Source organism: Delphinapterus leucas, chromosome 11 (genome assembly GCF_059928025.1).
Source record: "Delphinapterus leucas isolate spDelLeu-1000000601 "Yukka" chromosome 11, BTC_Dleu_Yukka2, whole genome shotgun sequence".
NCBI lineage: Eukaryota > Metazoa > Chordata > Mammalia > Artiodactyla > Monodontidae > Delphinapterus > Delphinapterus leucas.
Window position 1 is genome coordinate 36,045,878 of NC_143139.1, and position 23,366 is coordinate 36,069,243.

General features: G+C 42.5%; 1 protein-coding gene across 7 annotated transcripts in view; it reads left to right on the forward strand.

Annotated features, from left to right (window-relative positions):
• The window catches only part of ANO6 (anoctamin 6), a 214,594-nt gene that overhangs the window by 174,178 nt on the left and 17,050 nt on the right, over positions 1-23,366 (forward strand). For all 7 annotated transcript variants that reach the window (XM_089920570.1, XM_089920569.1, XM_022572395.3 and 4 more), the window contains 6 exons: positions 582-659; positions 6,187-6,412; positions 7,460-7,629; positions 7,829-7,926; positions 14,366-14,496; positions 21,712-21,917. In XM_089920570.1, the coding sequence (XP_089776696.1) occupies positions 582-659; positions 6,187-6,412; positions 7,460-7,629; positions 7,829-7,926; positions 14,366-14,496; positions 21,712-21,917 (909 nt within the window). The remainder of the gene's footprint in view (positions 1-581; positions 660-6,186; positions 6,413-7,459; positions 7,630-7,828; positions 7,927-14,365; positions 14,497-21,711; positions 21,918-23,366) is intronic.

A 23,366-nucleotide genomic window follows, 5' to 3' on the forward strand; every position in this document is an offset into this window, starting at 1 on the left:
GGATAGAACCTACTTAGAATAGCACCTGGCAGAGAGTAAATGCCATGTCCCTGTTTGCAGCTATAATCACACTGTTGATTTCATTTCTAGAAAAATCTACATATATTCATATAAACTATAAAATGGAAACTCTAAAAATTCACAGTTATACCTAATTAATACCTAAAGGTCAACCAGAAAACACACATTGGCTCCCTAGTACTTGCAGACATCTGTGAAACTTTCTGTCCTGCACAGACTCTGGGTTCTCACTGCAGTCACTTCTAAAATCTAAGACAAGCTCAGGAATGGTATTGTCAGATACCCAGACTCCTGAACTCAGATCGTGGCAGATAAACAGTTTATTATTCACATTTGCATTTTCAAAAACTATTATGAAAATGAACACGTTTTGTTCTATGTATGTCTGAAATTGTTAACAAGCAAACATGCAAGTATGAGTAAGGAGGCTGTGTCTGAAAACTAATTGTTTTTAAAAATTAAGCCTAGGATTCAGTGACCAATTAGGAGAAAAATCATTTCGTTGGAGGAATCCCTTGATTGACTAAACTTCTTTTTTTTTTTTTTTTTTTTTTAATTAGGAAGAAGAGCGTATTCCCTTCACCACCTGGGGAAAGTGTATACGTATAACCCTCTGTGCCAGTGCTGTCTTTTTCTGGGTAAGAATCTGCCACAGATTTTTCTACTATCTAATTTTATATGTTGAGAAAACTGAAAGTCGAGCTGGAAACTGTGTAGTTTCATAGAGAAGATTGTTTCCAGAGAACAGTCAGCCACCACATGGAGCAACTCTCAAGGTTTCACAATATCTTCTGCCCGTGGCTCTTCGAGCTCATTTCACCTCGTTTGTTTAAATCAGATCTGTGGTTCAGGATTTTCAAGTTTCTGATGAAGAGACCAGATGAGGGGCATCAAGAATTCTAAAATTGCCAAGAGTAACAACTAATATAAAACGTCTAGGAATAGCCTTAACAAAAATATAATAGGAACTATTAAAAAAAAAATAAAAACTACTGAAAGACATAAAAGAGGCCTTAAACAAATGATTCTAGACAAAAAGACCATGTTTCTAAAATATCAGAACTTATGAAATTAGTTTTGGGTTTATTATGAATAAAATCATATTAGTAATATAATAATAAGTAATGTAATGAGAGTTTTATTAGCTCAAGAACAGCCAGCTTAGAGAACAGGACATGAAGCCCAAATATGGACTCTCTAATAATTTAATATATGAAAAGGAAGGCATTACAAATCAGAGAGATAAGTAAAGATCATTCAATAAATGGTAATGGAACACTCGTTAGCTATTTGGGAAAAAAGAAAAGAATGAAATCATGCTATGAACCACATACTGTGATAAATTCCAGAAACATTAAAAAAACATTTTAAAAAGTAATACCATGAAAAACTAGAAATAAATACTGATGAATATACAATCTCTAGATGTGGAAGAAGTTTCAGAGGAAAGTATTTAAAGATTTCCATACATCAAAAGTGTCCTAAGTTTAAACAAAACACCAGAGGAAATATTTGTTAACAAAAAGGGCAAAGGGCTAATTCCTTCAATACGTAAAGACTTCAGAGCACTTCTAAGACAACACCAAAAATCTCAGGAGCTGAGAAGGCAGAGAAGATGAATACACATTCAGAAAGGGACAAAATATTGTGGCAGATGTCAAACCTCAATGGTAATTAAATCAGTGCACATTAAAGTGAAATACAATTTTTCACCTGTCAAGTGATAAGACTCTGTGTTTGTAAGGCTGAAGTGCCATAGTACTCTCATACCTGTGCTATTGGATTTTTATACTGCTCCAGCCTTCTTAGAAAGCAGTTTGGCAGTACATGTCAAAAGTCAAAAATATTCATATGCTTTAATCCACTAATTCAGCTTTTAAAAACTTTTAATCGGGAAGTATTTCAAAATGGCAAGTAAAAGTCAGACATATATATATATATATATATATACACACATATATAATACATATACTATTTTTGTTTATATATAAATGTTATATAAATATTAATTATACATATTATTTTTATATATATAAAACCTCAGCCAAAATGTCCTCCTTCCAACCCTTCATACAGTAGAATATTGTGCAGCCATGAAAAAGTATGTCCATGAAAATATTTTATGACATGTAAAAATGTCATGATTATGATAGGCTTAAGAATAAAATTAATATGTGAAATATTTTTATATGAAAACAATGCATAGTTCTGAAGGAATTACACCTATGTATAGATGCATTTTTTCCCTATTTTTATTTTCTTCATTTTGATAGTTGGAGTCTTTCAGTTGTAGGTGACAGAAAATCAATCTCCAATTGGTTTAAACAACAACCAAAAAATGGGGATGGGTGAGATTTCTTGGTTCCTGTAACTGAAACTCTCATGTCTGAGGTATGACTTCAGTCAAGAATAGATACCGTAGCCCAGATGATGTCAAGGCTGGTTTTGTTCTGTCTTCACTCTGTGTCCAGTGGTGTCCCAGCATGGTGCTTCTAGGCATCCCTCATGGGTGCAGGATGGCTGCAGCTTTCCAGATCTCACATCACATCCAAGCCAAGAAAGGTCTCTCTTAGCAGCATCCCCTGTTGACAGAGGAAGCTTGTCTTTTACATGGGCACTAGCACATATCTCCTCACATCTTGGTGGCTCTTTTTTTTTTTTTTTTTTTTTTTTTTCTTGCAGTACGCGGGCCTCTCACTGTTGCGGCCTCTCCCACTGCGGAGCACAGGTTCCGGACGCACAGGCTCAGCGGCCATGGCTCACGGGCCCAGCCGCTCCGCAGCATGTGGGATCTTCCTGGACCGGGGCACGAACCCATGTCCCCTGCATCGGCAGGCGGACTCTCAACCACTGCGCCACCAGGGAAGCCCCTTGGTGGTTCTTAATAGGTTGTTTGCCAATCCTTGAATCAGTTGCTGAGGCCAATAGGATGAGACACCTGTTTGTCTCAAACCAATTGGGATCTAAATCTGGAGCCCTGGGGAGGGTGGGGCAGTCGAGCCCAAACCACTAGACTAAAAATAGAAGGGAGATTATTTACCCTAAAGCAAAATCTAGGTCCTCTTCTAAGACAGGGGACAGATCCAGGGCAGCAAAAGCAATCCGTGTCCACTACCAGGTACTTTCAGATTTTCTCTAATGAGCGTATATTAAAGTTATGATCAGAAAAGAGGATATGTAAGCAACTTGAGGAAGGAGAATGAAAAGTTTTCCTGTCTCCTAAGAAATATTGAACCCATTAAGTGCTCTGAAGAAAAATGGAAACACGTCAAGTTTGTGAAAGTTCTGAAATGAATTAGAATTCATTTCATAAGCCACGTAGGGGGCAGTGCCATATAAAGGTTTGTGTATCTTTGGACTCTGAGTATCTCAGTTCTCTCACTTACTAGTTGCTTAATTTGGGACAAATAGCTTCATCTCTGTGTGGCTCTATTTCCTCATCTGTAAAAAGAGAATACTACCTACCTCACAGGATGGCTGTGAGGATTTAAAAAATATATGTGTGCTGAAGCAATAGTAAGCATTAAAGAATCTTACCTATTATGATTACTTAATATGTAATATAAAAAATTACTAGCAGAGTTTTAAAATATATATATACTATCAATATTTAAATGGCCTGTATGTGTTATGATGAGAGGAAGACTTGATATACCTTCTCTAATACATTTTTCTCAGCCTTAATTAATTTTCACATCTAATCACACAACACAGTGTCATTCCTTTCACAAGTATGAAGCCTTAACTGTGAAGAAAAGGAGACAATGAGAGATTAAAGGAGCAAATATAATGCTTTCTCTACAAACTGATAGCTTAAAAAGTAAGAAAGACATCTTTTTAACACTTTGGTCACCATAATCATAGCTAATGTTTAGATAGTACTTTTCATGTGCCAGGGCTTAATGCCCTAATGGTTTTTACCTGTAGTAACTCATTGAAGCCTCACAATAATCCTATAAATCAGTTGCTTTTACTATCCCCTCATTATATGGGTGAGGAAATTGAAACCCCCAAAGGCTAAGTAATTTGCACAAGGTCCCCCCAGCTAGCGGTGGAGCTGGGATTCGAACGCAGAAGTCCGGCCATGCTTGTGGATCACTCCCTCTACTGCCCTCCACAGGTGGCAACCAGCCTCCCTCTGTGACTGTAAACAACATGACGTGATTTGCTTGGTACTGAAATTCATATTCTTTGTAGCTTTCTCTATCACGGCAGTCATCACGAGCCATCGGAGACATTGAATACATGCTTCTGGAGTGTGTCCAAGAAGGCAGATGTAAGGAAAGCAGTTTAAAAATGGGACCTTTGATGTACCTTGTTCAGTGGCCAGAGAAAACCTGCCTAGTAAGGAAGTGAAACCCTACCAGTCACACGCGGATTATGTTTCACACACCCCCACTGACCTTGGGGCTATGCAGTCAAAACTACAATAGACAAGGAAAATGAATCCTGTGCAAGTGCAGGTATAAGTAGCTGCCAGTCTAAGGTCTCAAGATCCGAGTACGAAAAGTGTGTGAAGCGTTTATCATCAGAGACCTGCCTGCTGCCATTTCCAGTAGTGACCTTGGGGCATCTCTGCAGCTCCACTGGTCCCGTTCAGAATCTCCTCAGCTACAGGAACGAAGATAGCAGCCAGCACGTGCTGACCCCTGAGTCAGTAATAGGTGCTCTGTTGGAAGGAAACAGATCCTCTTAATGGATTACAAATGAGCAAACCCCACTCATTCATAACCTAAATAATTCCATAATTATTATTCTACAAAGGGATGTTTTCACTGGTTCTGCTATCACAGACTTTTTTCTTCTACCAGAACATGCTACCAGTTACTCCATTTTTACCCCATCTGAAGATCCTTCCCCCTCCCCTCCCCCTCCCCTCCCCCTCCCCTCCCCCTCCCCTCCCCCTCCCCTCCCCCTCCCCTCCCCTCCCCTCCCCCTCCCCTCCGCTCCCCTACCCCTCCCCTCCCCTCCCCTCCCCCTCCCCTCCCCTCCCCTCCCCCTCCCCTCCCCTCCCCTCCCCCTCCCCCTCCCCCCCCCTCCCCCTCCCCTCCCCTCCCCCTCCCCTCCCCTCCCCCTCCCCTCCCCTCCCCCTCCCCCCCCCCCCTCCCCTCCCCTCCCCCTCCCCTCCCCTCCCCCTCCCCTCCCCCCCTCCCCTCCCCCTCCCCCTCCCCTCCCCCTCCCCCCTCCCCCTCCCCCTCCCCTCCCCCTCCCCCCTCCCCCTCCCCCTCCCCTCCCCCCTCCCCCCTCCCCCCTCCCCCCTCCCCTCCCCCCTCCCCCCTCCCCCTCCCCCCTCCCCCCTCCCCCCCCCTCCCCCCTCCCCCCTCCCCTCCCCCTCCCCTCCCCCTTCCCCCTCCCCCCTCCCCCCTCCCCCCTCCCCTCCCCCCTCCCCCCTCCCCTCCCCCCTCCCCCTCCCCTCCCCTCCCCTCCCCCTCCCCTCCCCTCCCCCCTCCCCCCTCCCCCTCCCCTCCCCTCCCCCCTCCCTCTCCCCTCCTCCTCCCCTCCCCCCTCCCCCCTCCCTCTCCCCTCCTCCTCCCCTCCCCCCTCCCCCCTCCCCCCTCCCCCTCCCCCTCCCCTCCCCCTCCCCTCCCTTCCCCCTCTCTCTCTCCCCCCACCCTCTTTTTATTAGGCCTTCTTTTTTAGAGCACTTTTGGGTTTACAGAAAAATTCACAGGAACTACAGAGTTCCCACAGACCCTCTCATTCCCTGCTCACAGCTGCTCCTGCTGTTAATATCTTCCATTAGTGGGTGCACCAACTCTTTTTTTTTTTTTTGAGGTACGTGGGCCTCTCACTGTTGTGGCCTCTCCCATTGTGGAGCACAGGCTCTGGACGCGCAAGCTCAGTGGCCATGGCTCACGGGCCCAGCCGCTCTGCGGCATGTGGGATCTTCCCGGACCAGGGCACGAACCCGTGTCCCCTGCATCGGCAGGCGGACTCTCAACCACTGCGCCACCAGGGAAGCCCGCACCAATTCTTTTGACTGCCATCATTTCTTCTCCTTTCTTTGAAATTTAACGTGCTTGATTTTCACCTCTCTTGTGGCATTGATGTGAGATTTACATCACTTCACAATGCATGTTGTCCATTTGAGCATGGGGCCAGTTTTTAAGTGTAAAAGTATAATCATTTGTGAGTCTCATGCTGCTGCGTTTATTGTGTTTTCAGATCCTTTTGATCATTGCTTCAGTTATCGGGATCATCGTCTACAGGCTCTCAGTGTTCATTGTATTTTCTGCAAAACTTCCCAAAAACCTTAATGGAACAGACCCAATCCAGAAGTATCTGACTCCACAGATGGCCACGTCCGTCACCGCTTCCCTCATCAGCTTTATCATCATCATGATCCTGAACACCATATATGAGAAAGTGGCAATCATGATTACTAACTTTGGTAAGGGCCTGCTATATATATAGCGTGATTTCTAAGCCATTTTTAGAATCAGGTAAAAATAGAGACTGTATGTTTTAGGCATTTCAATTCCAGTATGTTACAATTTTTAGAAGATTTCAAGTGTAAACATATTTTCTCCAGCCTGTACGAGGAATGAATTATCTCCAGCTTTGCATTAGTAAGAGGGACAAAGCAAAGACGATCATCATAAAGCCCAAGCTCTATGTAAACAGATCAGTGCTGAATAATATTTTCACTTACATTAGATCATGTACCCTATTGTTGAAAGTAAATGGTCTCTGTATTGCAAACAAGTGGAAGAGGGTCATGGTTCCAGTGGCAGATCTGCTCCTGCATTGCTGAGAGGACAAGCAATCACAGTGTTTTGTGTCTTCCCCCCACGCTGTTCATATTAATATAGCTTCATTCTCATCAGCTCTGGCTTTTATACTAAAGGTTTCTTCTCTCTGGCTTGTATCCCAGGCAGCTGCTTAGCAGCCAAAGTTAAGCGCTTCCCACATGCTGCATTTGGCTGGGTCATTCTCCAAATGGTCATCTTTGGAGTGGTCATCTTCTGAAAATGATAAGACAGATTTAAATTCTAAACTAGAAGGATGACCTGTTTTGTCCTCCCCAGATTCTTCTAGCAAGTTGCCCCGTGTTTTGTTTGTTTTCTTCAACAGGCCTACCTTATTGCAGTTCAGGAGGACAAGAGAATATCATTTAGCAGGCTGTTCAACTTTAATTTTCTGTCTTACGTTGAAAGGAGACAGTTCTTGCCTATTTGATATCATTGTGCTTATAAATTTTAAGGAAAAGTTGACTGTTTTCTGCCTTGTGGGATATTGTGTTCATGGGGGAGAAACTCTTACAACAATGTGTAAACTTGGAATTAACATAGTCGCTATATTAAGAAATTCAAAACAGCTGAAGTGGAAACTGTGAATTGTATTTTTTTAAATCATGTTAACTCATGTATCAGTGTCTTTGATTACCGTCTCAAAGCTGTTCACAATTTTAAAATCTTAACATTTCTTTTAACTACAGAACTCCCAAGGACCCAGACTGACTATGAGAACAGCCTAACCATGAAGATGTTCTTATTCCAGTTTGTCAACTACTACTCTTCGTGTTTCTACATCGCATTCTTTAAGGGCAAATTTGTGGGTTATCCAGGAGACCCAGTTTATTGGCTCGGAAAATACAGAAATGAAGAGGTGTGACTGTAGAATTGTGTTCTCTTGACACTTTAAGCTGTTCCATGTTTTCTCTCAGTTGCTCAATGAAGAGTTTCTTCATTGTACATTCCTTAGATTTTTTTGTTTTTTAGCCTAAACAAGAATATCAGAAAAAATAAAATGAATGACTTTTTCATGTTAGACCCATTTAAATAGGACTTTCTTTTTAATATTTCAGTGTGACCCAGGTGGCTGTCTCCTTGAGCTGACAACACAGCTGATAATCATCATGGGAGGAAAAGCGATCTGGAATAACATACAAGAGGTGTTACTTCCGTGAGTACCGAGTTGTGTGATCTTAGGGATAGAACGGCCCACCCATCCAAGTCATTTCCCTGCATGTCTAGCTGCATGCAGCCACTTCTAAAATGGAGTAGACCCTCTGCTTATTAAAGGTCTCCAGATAAGATGATCCAACCGACAGTGTACATGTATCCAGTGTTTAATAATTATATTTAAAACTTCCTTCTTTATATTTAACAAAAACCCCCATCTGCTGTAGTTTTTGCCTATTAGCCCATTGTTGGTGGCTGTTGGATCATAGCCCTTTGAGAGATGGCTCTTGTTGGAGCTTTGAACTAAGTTTTTCCACAACTTCTTACAACTCTCTCCTCCTTTTATACATGCATTTAAAAATCAGTAATAGTAACTTGTTGAGTTCTAGTATGTGCCAGTCACTGTATTAAGTGCTTTATTTATCCCTGTCATTTAATCATCCAAACAGTCCTTATTTTTACCTCCCTTTTGCAAATGAAGAATCTGTGTTTTAACGAGGTTAAGTGATTTGCCCAAGTTCGTGTAGCCAATAAGAGGCTACTGTGGGGTTCAAATGTAAAACCCCATGGCTCCAAACCCACGTGCTTTGAAGAACAGAGGTTCTCTTATGGTCCTAAGGCACCAGGTTACATAGCATGTTGAGAGACGGATGTCTAAAATAACTACGAAAGTTTTGACTTACTGTTCTTTTCCTAGAAATGAGAAGAACAGATGTTAGCTGAGGTCACCCCGTCCTTTTTAATTTTCGCATAAGTCCGATCCCATATCAGAGTGGACGAGTCCAGTGCCATCTGCAATTTCTGCATATTTCAAGGAGCTTATTGTATTAGTGTTCTGTTGCTGCTTCAACAAGTACCCCCAAACTCAATGGCAATAGGAAGAAAATAGGGGGAAGAAGCCCCACAAAACAACAACGAATTTACTGTCTTGTGGTTCTGGAACTCAGAAGTCTGCAGAGGTCTCACTGGGCTAAAGTCAGGGTGCTGGCAGGGCTGTTTCCTTCAGGCTCTGTGGTAATCTGTATCTTTGCCTTTTCTAGCTCCTAGAGGCCACCCGCATCCCTTGGTCCATGACCTCCTTTCTCCATCTCACAGCCAGCAAGATTGCAGGTCTGTGACTCTTTTCTGTGGTCACATCTGCCTCCATCACTCCTCCCTTCTCTTCTCCCTCCGCCTTCCACTTTTAATGACCCTTTGATAACACTGGGCCCACCTGGATAATCCAGGCTCGTCTCTGTTAGAGTCAGCTGATTACCAACCTTAACTGCATCTGCAACCACAATTCGTACGTTCTGGGTATTAGGATATGGACATCTTTGGGGGGACCGTTTTTCTGCCTACTACATTAACCTTTTCAAGATAATTTCTGGCTCTGAGTTTCTGTTCTCACGAAACTGTTGATCTCTCTTCTGTCTTGCCTCCCTCTCCTGTACTTTCTGCTCCTGCCAGCCTGAACCAGAGTGCAGCCTTCTCAGTGACCTGCAAAACCACTCACACGAGCAGGACTTACTGATGTTTTGGGGCATGGAGGAGAAACTCAAACAACTTGAATTTTGAAATGCAGAACCTCCATCTTTTTAGTCCCTTATCCCACTATACACCTGGGAATTTTGATGCTGTTGTTATTTACTTATCACCCTTCTTTGTAGGCTCCAGAATCCTGCCATTCCGCCCTGTCTTCCTCCTGTCACGTCCAACTTCCTTCTCATTCTCTTCCCTCCCCTAACCTTTCTTCTCTCTCCCTCATTACCAAGTTTCTGTTCATTCTCTTTGTAGAGCAGTTAAATTCTTTTTTTTTTTTTCTTTCTGTTTTTGTAGAACAAAAACTCTCTGGGTTTCAGTGTGTCCTTCCACATTTCTTCACCAGGGCTTTATCCTCCATCTTCAGTGAGAATTATCAGTGTTTGTCTATAAACAAAGACATCTCCCTTTTCCCCACTTCAAACCGTCCCCCTCAAAAAAAGATTCTGATCTTAGCTGTGAAATGAATATTTTTTTGCCCTGCTGTGCAGTAGACAGCCCTTACCTTGGGCTCACAGTTAGGTTTTTCCCAATGAGTAAAAGTAGGTCATGTGCAAATAATACTATGTTTCTATGTGAAAATTAATATATCAAATAGAGGAAAGGTTTATTAACTCATTACCAAAAAAAAAAGCACTTTCTGAAGGAAATAGGTTAACTATTTAACACTAAATTTTTATGAATAATTTGTTGTCAGTGAACTATTTTCTGACTTAAACAATCAAGGGGAAGAGTATATTTCCTAAACGGATACTCACTGAGAAATTCATCCAAAATGAAACTTGTTCACATGAAATATTTTAAAACAAAGGATGTATTATAGTATCTGTAGTCTGTTCACTTCAAGTAAGCACATTGTTGCAAGTTCCAGTGAGCTGAACTTCGCCTTCAGATATTTATACTACTAGCCTTGTTTGAAAACTCGGAGCACTAAATCAGTGCTCCAGTGCCAGTCCATGGCCTGGGGGTTGGGGACACCTGCGCTAAATGTTAGGCAAATTAGAGAGTGGGTTGGGTTCTTCCCATCACTGCTTCTGCTCTTTGTAAAGGTGCCAGTTTCCTTCCTACTTTTTCATACAAACTTTTAACATACTAAAGATATATCAGTTACTTTTGCTACTCAAAACTACACCCATCCCAATAATACATAGGAAGGGAAAACTTATAAAATTTAGTAGCTATTTTCACACCATTTAAATATGTCAAAAGGAACATCGTGAAATGAATTTCACCATATACTCACCTGCCTCCACCCCCAACTCCACTTGGGGTCCTTGACTAGGATTCTCAGAGCAAATGAAGGCCACGTGGTGCTGTGATCCAGGCTCCATCTGGGGGGGTGGGGGGTGGGGGGGGTCTCTCCACCTGGGTCAGCACCTGGCATTTAGTAGGTCTTCAGTAAGAGCCAACTGAGTGAATGAGTGACTCATATGCTTCAAATACAAACATCAGTAAATTAATAGAATTGTTTGTTGGACCCTGAGAAGAAGCTTAGAGCCCTTTGGCCTTCCTAGCCTCACTTTTTTGATAGTTGGGGCATGCCTGGGAATTTTATTCTGTACTTGACAAAAAGGCTAGTACAACTCCTGTATTAAGCTGCTTGCTCTGGAGAAATTTTATGATAAAATGTTAAGAAAAATAGAGTTAAATATCCAAAATGCCTTAGCATTGTCCTTTGCTGTTTAGATAATGGATGGCTGTAATTTTCTTCTTTATATGTTTTCTATATTTTCCTCATTCAGTATTCGCTATTCAGATAATAAGAAAAAGCAAACTCTTAAACAAGAGGAAATGTCTCTTCTCAAGATATGATTTGGCTAGAGAATGAATCAGAGACATACAATAAGAGAATCGTAAATGCAGGGATCCCTCACTGTACACACTCGGTCTTAAAATTCAGGAACAGTAAACTCAGGAGCAAAATAGATTCAGATGGTGAAGGATGCTTGTATTCAAAATTAGCCAGTGGCAATGTCCTAAACAGAAATGGTGATTAGTATGTGGATTAAATATGATAATGAGGAGACAAAGACAAAATGGGGTGTAAAGGGCTTCACACCATGCTTTACACATAATAAGTACTCAGTAAAGAGCAATTTGTTATGATACCGTTACACTAATACGCGTGGTCAATTGCTAAGAAAATTATTTTGTAACCCCTGGTAGAGGGAGGAAGCTTCCAGCCTTGGCCAGGGGAAGAAGTATCCAGTGTCTGTACTTTTTTAAAGTTCTGTATGTGATTCTCATGTGCAGTCAGACTGATATCCCTGTACTAGAGTCATAACCCAATAGAATATCCAAAAGACCAAGGGCAGTGATGAATGGACTGTAACCCAAGATTTCCTGCTACTGATGAGTGGTTCAACTCAGGCTGAACAAGAGGCTCAGAGTCGAAGATCAGAAAAGCAAGCTAGTCATTTCTTCTCATTTGACCTAATATGATTGGGGGTGGGGGGGGGAGGCAGTACGGTACAAGAAACAAGTACCAGATGAGTTAGTCATGCAAGTGGCTGCCAGGACAGAAGTTTCATCCTGAATCCAAGTCATCATGGGTTTGGGTCCCCGATAGTAAAAGACCTGCTTCTCTGGGGCATGGAGAGGATTCCACAAGAGGCTGAGGCTGGAAGTATGAGGCAGAGTGAAAAGCAAACCAGTAGAAACCAGTGATCTTGAGTTTGGGTGTCATGATGGGTGATGGATGTGTGCGGTCCTCGGTGCCACGTGCGCAACAAGGCCCCTGGAATGTCTGTAAAACTGCGGATTCCTGGCCAAACCTCAGACTTGACTGATCACAGAGCTCTGGGTTGTGGCCTAGGAAGGAGCACCAGCAACAAGCGTTCCACATCATTCTTGTAAGTGCTGGAGTGAGATCCGAGTCAAGATGCTGAGTCACTTAGGCTGCGTTTACTGTTGGCCTCAGCCAGTTAGGCTGTGTTGGTCAAAAGATGATCCCACACAGGGGATTTTGATGTTAGGAAGCTTGCTAAATACCTCACCTGTTCTGAATCATTTAATCCTGATAACAACCCTGGGCAGTGTAGGTTTTATCACCCCATTTTATGTGAACCTTGACTGAAGTTAAATAACGAATAAGCAATGAAGTGTGGATTCCGATTCAGGAGTGTCTGAGTCCATATCCCCTCCACTTCCACAGCCTCCTGCTGTTCCCCTAATGTCATAGAAGAAAGAAGTAGGGAAAGATTGTGAAGCCAGGACCATGTTTCATTGTAGAGAAATCTCCCCTTAGCAAACCTTGGGGGAGTGGTCAGTGAACAGTTAACACTGAGATCAGTAGCAACGGGCAACCCATCATGGTCAGTTTTTTTTTGTTTTTTTTTTTTTTTTGGTGGTACGCGGGCCCCTCACCGTTGCGGCCTCTCCCGCTACGGAGCACAGGCTCTGGACGCGCAGGCTCAGCGGCCACGGCTCACGGGCCCAGCCACTCCGCGGCATGTGGGACCCTCCCGGACCGGGGCACGAACCCACGTCCCCAGCATCGGCAGGCGGACCCCCAACCACTGCGCCAGCAGGGAAGCCCATGGTCACCTATTTTTAATTCCCCTCTTAACACTGTGTGTGTGTGTGTGTGTACACACGCGTGTTCACGTGCAATGTATACAATGGTCTTCACAGTGAAATCCACACAAACGTGCTGTGTCGTCATCTGGAGCTTAGCCAGATGCTAAGTTGTTTGTTGTCGTGCGTCTTCTGATGAAGTTGACAAGTAAACCACAAGCCAGCTGTTGCTTCGGGACAACAGCCCTGTAGGCTACAGGTGCACACCTTGTTTCACTGCCAACTGTTTCCGATTTCCTTTCAGTTCAAATTGCCATTAAAAAAAGTGGGGACGGGGCTTCCTTGGTGGCGCAGTGGTTGAGAATCTGCCTTCTAATGCAGGGGACACGGGTTCGAGCCCTGGTCTGGGAGGATCCCACATGCCGCGGAGCAACTAGGCCCATGAGCCATGGCCGCTGAGCCTGCGCGTCTGGAGCCTGTGCTCTGCAACAGGAGAGGCCGCGATAGTGAGAGGCCTGCGCACCGCAATGAAGAGTGGCCCCCACTTGCCACAACTAGAGAAAAAGCCCTCGCACAGAAACGAAGACCCAACACAGCCATAAATAAATAAATTTTAAAAAAAGAGGTATCTCTAAACATAAAAAAAAGTGGGGACGCGTTCATTTGGCTCACAAGCTTCTGAGAAAGAAAAATGCATAACCCAAGAGGAGACACCAGGCTGCTCTGCAGGGCAGCATCCAGTAGGGGGCAGAGCACTGGGCCGCCAGTTGGGGCTGTGTTTCCTGCAAGCTCTGCACTGACTTTGAGGAAGCATGTCACTTCTTTGGTCTTTCATTTGTTCAGCTGGAAGTAGGGTCTTGGACCTGTTTTATCTGGTGTCAAAGTATGTCCCTTTTCTGCTCCGTGCCCCTCAGTGGCTCCCCACTTCCTTCAGAGTGAAAAACGGCCCAAATCCTCACCGTGGTCTCTTAGGCTCCACCCCCCCCACCACCAACAGACTTATTTTCCTCTTAGCCCCGGACCACACTGGCCTCCATGCTTTGTTTATTTTCTCTGGTGATTTTCAGTCTGGAAAGACCATCTTCGATAATAGCAGGGAAATGGAAAAAAAAAAACTAAAGTTAATCAAATGAGGGAAAGTATCTTTTAAAAATTAAAATGCCCATATGAAAAGGAGGTAGGAGGAAAAATCATAGTAGTTACAATTTGGATAAAGCCAGGTATGTAGTCAATACTATTTTTCAAAATATTTTGGGGTAGGGAGGCAGAAAAAAAAAGAAATTGAGCCTGAAAACAAGAAATTAAATTCTTGGGAAGATGATGTGTTCAGCTCGAAACATCAGTAATACTTTTATGCCCTTGGTCTGACAATATTCTGATTGATAATTTGATCTTTTTGGCAGCTGGGTCATGAATCTAATTGGACGGTGTCGCACAGTTTCGGGAGCAGAAAAGAAAGCCCCACGATGGGAACAGGACTACCATCTGCAGCCCATGGGCAAACTGGGATTATTTTATGAATACCTTGAAATGAGTAAGTCGCTAATGAGATTTTGGGTGATATGAATTATACTGGAACATGTTTTGGATCCTCAAAGCATCGATTATAGAGCCAGATAATTATCTAGCCTATTGAAATGAAGAGGAGTCCGTTTTTCTCCACTAGGTAAAATTATACAATCAGGCTTTCAAATAAGGTGACTGTGTGTATCTTTGTCAACATTTATGTTGTGCAAAGCTGAAGATTTATTACCCAGCAATGAAATGGAATATTTATCGAGGTATGTCTTCACCATTGATTGTTGGAGGATTCTAACCATGTTGTCTAAGAACGAACTCAGAGCTATTATTAGATGTGACTCAGCCTGGGCTGGAGTCCATGCAGCACAGCTGCTGGCCAATACCCTTCTGAACAGTCGTATAAGCAAGCCTGTGCAGAAAGCCTGTGGGAGCAAGGGTCACAGGGTCCCCCCCCCGCCCTCCACATCTCACACTTGCCTTTGACATTATATCTATGTCTTCTGGCCAGTGGTTTCTGCCTGGCTCCTTGAATGACCTCAGGGCAAATCACTGGCTTGAATTCGGAACTATTTTGCTGGCCCGGAATTAAGATTTAGCACAGGTCTCCTCCTTCTCGAATGTCTTTGTGCATTTCTGTATTTACTTGGGCTCTGTTTCTCTTCAGTTGAACTTGATTTTGAGCTCTCAGTTGCCTTTAAATGGATGCATCTCAAAATAGATTTCCATAGGAAACACCATCTTTTCTATTATGCATGACACACTTTTATCTAATAGAAGGCTAACAATAGACATGTTTTGTATCTGTGCCCTTTCAGCTCACCACTGTGTTGAATTACAGTTTTTTAAGCTTAGGAGAACAGGAAAGGATTTTGACAGGCTTTGCATTTATGCATGGGGGTTTGTGTATTTGTAGAGACGCCCCTTTGTGGTTCCTGTTTGTCAGTCTGCAGATAGAGGGAGGTTTTTATTAAATCACATTCTATATACAAAATAATTGCTTTTAAAAATATACATTATACATGGAAACGCACCTGCTTCCTTCAGTGAGTGAAAGGTTCATTTTGTAGCTTCTTCAGTCAACAACGCTTTGCGGCCGGGAGTCTGATTTGAATTTCATTTTTGCTTTTGTTATGTTTCGTGACCAGGTTCCATTAACGGTGTAGCTGCAGTAAATAATGTAGAAGCTATGTTTATTTATTTATTCTGTTTATTTTTAAAAGAACTACAAGACAATTACCTGTTATTCCAAAATGAGACACAACTGTAAATATTTCTTATTGGAGCTATTATCAGCATTAATAATAACAGCATTCTATGGCAGAATATCATTTGTTATTTTAACACACACAGAAAAACTTGGAAAAGTTATTTTTTCTGTAGTTAGTCAAATAAATGGTATTGAAAGGAAAAGTTATATGGTCATGCTTTGGGGAGAAATTGATAGGACTTGTAGAATTTCATAGTCTCATTAAAATAATTACCAACTAAATAATTTGACCTCACATGGATGGACCTAGAGATTATCAGACTAAGTGAAATAAGTCAGACGGAGAAAGACAAATATCATGTGATATCACTTATATGTAGAATCTAGAAAGATGATACAAATGAACTTACTTACAACACAGAAATAGACCCACAGACATAGAAAACAAAATTATCGTTACCAAAGAGGAAAGGGGGGGGAAGGATAAATTAGGAGTTTGGGATTAACAGATCCATACTATTGATACTTTATATAAAATAAACAACAAGGTCCTACTCTTTAGCACAGGGAACTATATTTAAAAATAATAATAATAGAATAATTCAGCCTCACACTACCCTATAAGAAAGGATGGAATAACAGTGGTTATAGAGAGATTAAAAATTTTTTTTTCTTTTCCATTATGGTTTATTACAGGATATTGAATATAGTTCTTGTGCTATACAGTAGGACCTTGTTGTTTATCTATTTTATATATAATAGTTTTTATCTGCTAATCCCAAACTCCTAATTTATCCCTCCCCCAGTTTTTTAGATTTATTAAATTGTTTTCCTATTATCTAAATAATCCTTAATGAATTAGAAAAATCAGTCAGTTTCTGAGAGTAGGCAGTCTGTTATTCTGTATTCAACACCAGAGTGAAATCTATGTTTTTGTTCTTTTGGTTTGTGGGAGATAGAATTTCCAAATGCCTTTTGAATTATTTTTATTCCTCTAAAATAAACATAGAGTGCCTTTGGGGGTGAGCTCATCCCCACAGTTTCCTCCTTCCAATTTTCCCTGTATTCGTTAATGACAGCACCATCTACCTTTTTAATTCTGCATCTTGACTACTGAAGGGAAACGTCTTCTGACAGACAGCACTGGAGCCTTCCACCCTTACATAGTTAGGCCTTGCGCCCAGCCACCAGCTCTGGTCCCCTCTGCCCCGTGGAGGGAACTCCAACTCCCCTCTGCCTGAAAACCCTTTCCCTTCTTTTCTACCTGGAAGAGTTCCTACCTAGCCTCAGCAGGAACCCTCAACTTGCCACACAGAGTTTCTGCTCTCTTCTCTAGGCATCAATAGCACTTGACTCTTGTCTTGATGGTATGTGTGTGCATGCCTGTCTCCCTGGCTAGACTGGTCCTGTTGGAAGTTAGCACTCAGGCCTTTACATCTTTCAGTCCTCAGCTGGGACACCCCTGCCTGGACCCTCATAAATATTTAAGTGACTTGAGCTTGGAGTCCCAACACACCCAAATACAACTGTTGGTTGAGTTTACAGTGGCATTGCCCCAGCGGCCTCTGCCAGGTTCTGTAGGGGCTTATGTGTTTTGAGTGAAATTTCTTTATTTTGTTTAGTGAATTCCCCACCATCCTTTGAGATTATTAGAGTAAGCCTGGGTTGTTAACCAGAATTGCCTCCCCAGGTGTATGGTCCTGACTTCTGAGAACTTAGACTTGGGACCTAAGAGAAATAGTCTGTCAGTCTTAAAATCTGAAAAGCCACAGGATACCGTTTTGTACGTAGAGCACCGTACAGCACAAACACCAGTCTCTCGAGAACTTGATGATGCCTTCCCAGTGGGCGGGTGCTACAGATGAAATGCAGTAAAGTGATGAAGTGGGCCCTGCTTGTCTCTGGTACTGCCTCTTTCACCCTTGCATGTTCACTTGATCTTACCTTCATATATAATTTTCTCCATTTAATTTACTGTAATTAATACCACTTGTTCTTCAACATCTCCTTGCACCTACCCCTCTCTTTCCCTCTCTCTCCAGTGCTACACCCTCCCAGGCCTCGTCTGCACTCTCTCTCCAGGACCAGGCCTGTCTTCCCCCACTCCCCCATCTCTGCTCTGTTTCTTCCCACCACCTGCACTGACATTTCCTCATCTTTGCAGGATGAACTTTCCAAAATGGCAACTAGGTGACTGGCGAGGATTTGTAGGCCTCTCATCTCTTTACTCATTTATTCATTCATCCATCCATCTAACAACGATTGAGCAACTGCTTTGCCAAACACTGTATCAATTGCTGGGAATACCAAGAAAAGTTAAGACTTGGTATCTGGCCTCCCAGGGCCAAACAATGGATGGTGAGTACTTGGTGGATTGCTAAGCAGGTGAACACAAATCAGACTTCCTAGAGCAGGTGATATTTAAACTGGATTTTGAAGGGTGAATGGAAGGTAGCTATCTAAAGTGCGATAGAGGTAATGGACATTTCACGCAGAGAGATGGGTGCAATTTCAAGTACAAGGGCATGAAACAGCTTGGCCAGTTCAGAGAGTGGCAAGTAAACAAAGTATGGCTAGAACAAAGGATCCGTAGGGGGGAATATCAGGTAAGCAAGGGCTGTATCATGATGGGTCTTGTGTGCTTAACCAGGAGACTTGAACTTATCCTTAAAGAAACAGGGATACTTTGGAATATTTGTAAGCAAGAGAATTGCATAGTGTTTATGTCCAAGAAGATCAGATTATTCTGGTAGCAGAATGAAGATAATATTTTGGGTGGGGCCTGCATTTGGTGGGGAGAGGGTATTTCAGGGGGCTACACCAGGTAACCCACACAACAAGTGGTAAGCACCTACATAGAGGCTGTGGGCTGAGGAAAAGGAGACAGATTTGATAGGTGTTCAAGAGATGACTAGTATGGCAGGTGAGGAATAGAATTATGAAGATAACTTCTAGGAGAGTGAATATGCAGGGTGGAATGTAAGGAGAGGAGTTGGTTTTGAAGAAATGGTTCTGTGTTGGATATTTTGAGTGTGAGGTGTCTGTGAGACATCTGAGGGGCGATGTCTGTTATTAAGTTGGATCTCCCGAAACTCAGAGGAGCTACGGGTGAGACCATGTGGGTGATTCGGGCATGCTAGGCAGAGAGTTGATGATGAAGCCCTGAGGAAAGGGGCGTTTAAAGGGTAAATGGGAGAAGAAAAATCCCCAAAGAGAAAGGAGAATAGCAGAACAGTTGAGAGAAAACTAGCAGAGAAGGCTATCAACTTCCTTGAAAGGGATTCGAATATTGACTACAGGAGCATAATGCAAAGGGGTAGGGGGAGGCAAAAAAGCAAGAGCTAATAAAGTCCCCTTAATGGCCGGTACTGTGGGAAAAAATACAAGAAGCACTATAGTTAGATATCTTTAAAAATTTATATCTGTGTGTGTGTGTACACACACACTTCTACCTTGGCTTTTTAAAACTATTTAAGTAAACAGAAATCAAGGGGGAAAAACATTCCACAGAGAGGAAAATATTTGGCCATATCAAAAGCTGCCGGGGGGGGGGGGGGCAGGGGGCGGGGGGGGGGGGGAAGCTGCCTAGTAATCAAATAAACAAGGACTGAAAAGTACATTTGGCTTTGGCGTGCACAGCCACCAACAGAGTTAGCAAGACGAGTTTCAGTGCAGTGGTGAGGGCCACAGAGGATGCAGAGCTTTGAGTGATGGAGGGATCATCAGTGCAGGTACTTCTTTGAGAAACTTGACTTTAAAGTGAAGAAGAAAGCATAGAAGGTACCAGAGAGCAATTCAGGGTCATGAGAAAGTTTCAGGCAAGGGTTGTTTTTGTTTTCACAATGGATGATTTTTGCCTTGCTGAGCTGATAGGCCTTTGTTTTTGTTCTTGGTTTCAACAGTTGTTTAGAAAGTTCTTCTCGCTTGAATATCAGAGCAGATTATACCATGCTGGTTTTTTTCTGGTGCTTTAATTAAAAATGTTTAATGCATAGAATTTATTTTGATATCAAAAGTGAGGACTCCATACCAGTTCTTCTAATGATTTAGCTAATTACTCCATTACTTGAATCCACTGATTTGAAACATCATTTTTATAATATACTAAAATCCCATGAATATCTGCATCTGTTCTTGAAATCTATTTAATTCATACTGTCTGTGAATGCACTAGTTCTGAACTGTTACCATAGCAATGTAATACACATTAATACGTCTTAGAGCTGGTCCCATTTTATCCTTTTTCAGAAATATCCCTAACACTGTCACTTTAAACATCCTTCCTCATTATTTCACTTGTGTACTTGTATATATTTCTTGAAGAACTTTAGCATCACCTTTCAGCTTTTTTTCTTAAATCCATTTGGGATTATTAACTAAATTTGCATTCAAATTCTAAGCTTTATTTTGGAGAAAAAAATCTGACATGTCCCCAAACTTGAGTCTTCCCAATTAACAGTATGGTGCATCCATTCATTCATCATTATTTGTTTTTCTTTATTTTTTTAAGTCAATTATCATAACCATCTTAACATTTCTCACTAATTTATTTCTAAACAGTCTGTGCCTTTTTTGTCTTTATGAATGGTATCTTTTCTCCTCTGGATTTTTAACTGGCTTTACTGCTAATAAAGTCCTAATTTCTGGCTTCTCTTCAATAGTGAGGAGATCTGGCAGCACTGGGCCCTCGTTCCAATATGGTGCCTCTGAGCAGTTCCTTCCATTAGGACATCCACTTGCCAGTTTGCCAGTTACTGTACCCATTCCACACATTTCTGTTACCTGCCTGGCCCCTGGAGGTGGAGGACTTCATTTAGGGTTGGGTGGATCATGGACACAGATGTTGATATCACTGCTCGGTGACATGCTGCTGACTCTATAAGGTCATGAACTCTGGTCCTTGCCTGTGTGATTTCCCTGAATACAGCGGCTCCTGCCTGGCCTGTAGACTGGCCAGATCTTTCCAACCCTGACTGCTTTTCTGTGACACTTTCTGGCCTCTCGTATCAGAAGCAATTGCCAGCTTCTCCTACCCAGCCACCGCCTCCAGAGTCTTGCCCTTCCTGGCCAGAGTGATCCCTGCCGCTTGGCTGAGCAATAGCCCTAAAGGGCCTGTAAATTTTCCTCTGAGCCACTGTCTCAGTTACATCCCTATGCTAGTTCACTCGAAAGGTCTGCCAGTTAGGAGAGAAGGGTGTGAAACTTTTTTAGATCTCTGGCCTTATCATAGCTGACCCTACCTTCCCGTGGTACAGCTTCCCCCAGATCTCTGCTGCCCCATCTATAGCGAAGCCACGTAAATTACAGACAAAGGGAAAGAACTTCTAAGCCACCACCCCAATTTTGACTTACTGTGACCGCATAGACTGCAACAATATCGAAATAAAAGTTCCTGAGAAAGGATTATATTTTGACTTATTAAGACACCTACTGCATACATTTCCATGATTTGTAATAATATACCAAATTCTCTGAACGTGCTGCACTTGGATTCACAGACTCAGGGGAGCTTGTGCATTTGCTTATTTTCAGCATATTTCCTCCAGCATTCTCCAAACATAGGCTTCCCAAATTTACATTCGGTACATTTCTTATTTCTTTTTAGCTTGTTAGGTATTTCCACAATACTCCTTTTCTGTTTTTTAACCCTAAATCACAAATCCTCTTCCAACATTCTGTTATTTCTACACTGAGAATGAGGGATATGCTTAGAGTATCCCAAGTTTATTACTAGCAAATAAGTATGGTTGATTAAAGATTTTTAAATATGTTATTCCTATGAAGTGTATAGATGTGAAAGAAACAGGCTATCATTAGTCTCCTTTCCAGAGGTTTTATATTTGTCTTTTGGATTCTTTTTTTGGATTCTTTCACTGTTGAACATTATTATTACCACGAATGTCTTTTCTCTTTGGGATGTAGTTCACTGTTTGCCTTTCTCTTTCTTAATAAGAGTAAAGGAATATGTGTTGTCCTTCCATCCATCCACCACTCCATGATGTATGTCCATTCCATTGACAGTTATTCAGTTTGGGTTCGTCACCTTATTTGTGGCCTCTTTTCCACTGGCCCCTCTGTTGGCTCTGGTGAACAATATATTGGAAATAAGAGTGGACGCGTGGAAACTGACTACGCAGTATAGACGCATGGTGCCAGAAAAAGCCCAGGACATCGGAGCATGGCAGCCCATCATGCAAGGAATAGCAATTCTGGCTGTGGTGACCAATGTGAGTAAATAGGCTTCACAGGGTAAAGACCTTGAAAAGTCCAAAAATGCATTAGGGTTGCTTCCTAAGGAATCCAGTGTTTGGTATTTCATAATATGGGAGGAAGATGCTAATACTGTCATTCATATAAACAGCATAGTTGCTATAACTGTAATTGTTATTTTTTAATGTATTTTGTTTATTGTACATTATGTATTATTATTATTGGTGAATTACAAGACCTCTTACAGAGGCAGTTGCTAAGAATAGTGACCATTAAGCTATTGTTGCCCATTTGCTAGTTTTTATTCAATAGAAACGTGGTAATAGTATTAACAGTAAGTACTATTTTAATCCTCACGTGACTGTAAAAGGCGTTACCCAACAGTGCTTTTATAATGGAGATAGAAATCAATCCATTTAGAGTTTGAAGACCCTAAAATAATAACAATCATGCCACCATATTTTACTGTAGATTCCAGACGACGAATTGAAAATAGGAACTATTTGATGATGAAGTATAAACGCTTTGTGCATTCCCGGCCCTTCCTTGCCTTCCTCGTGCCCAGGGGCAGAGGTTCCTTGAGGAGGTAGATTTAGGGCACGTCTCATCTCTCCTCACACCACCTGTGGTCTTTCCTACCCGCTGTTGGTCATAAGCTAAGCATTCTCATGCCCTGCATGTGTCTGAGTGATGAGGGAATAGAATGCAGTTGTTTACAACCTGTACTGATTATGGACCAGTCTGAACAGTCTCTCTCTTTTCCTACCCCTGCCCTCACCGGCCAACAGGGGGCGGGCAAGCAGAGCAATTCCCATGCCAGCCCATCAGGGAACCGCCTTCCCTAGAAATGCCCATACAACCAGGGCTATTTCCTCCCTTATTTCACTGCCAATTTCACTCCCAGGTTACAGTCCCCACCGAAGTGATATCCCAGTTTTAACAACTTCTTAATCAAGTCACACTTACCCTGCATCCGCCACCTTTTCCCACGAGCACTTGTAGAAACAGAACGGAGTTGGGCAGTGCCTGAGCTGTGCCTCCCAGCACTGCAGCTTCCCAACTGCACGATCTTGGGCCAAGACTTAACCCTTCAGAGCTTCATTTTATCGTTTGTAAATCGAGTAATTCCCTATCACATATTTTCAGACTATTATATACCACAAAGGGGGCTTAGGGAATTCAGTGAGTTAGTGCATGGAATGCACAGAGCCTGGTCCTCATGGAATGTTAGCAGCTTTGTTATCACCTTCATTACACATCATCATTCACAGTGACAATGTAGACCTTGCCAGGTGTCAGTACTAGAGGCACAAGAATTTTACAGTGTGTCACTGTGTGGACCATGGTCACAGTTTTACACAATAAGACAAGTTATCTGGAACCCAGCTGTCACCCCCCAAGAACCCTCAATTTATCTGGATTGCATGCTGTCCCTCCTTTTTGGAGAAAGTTGGCAAATCACACAC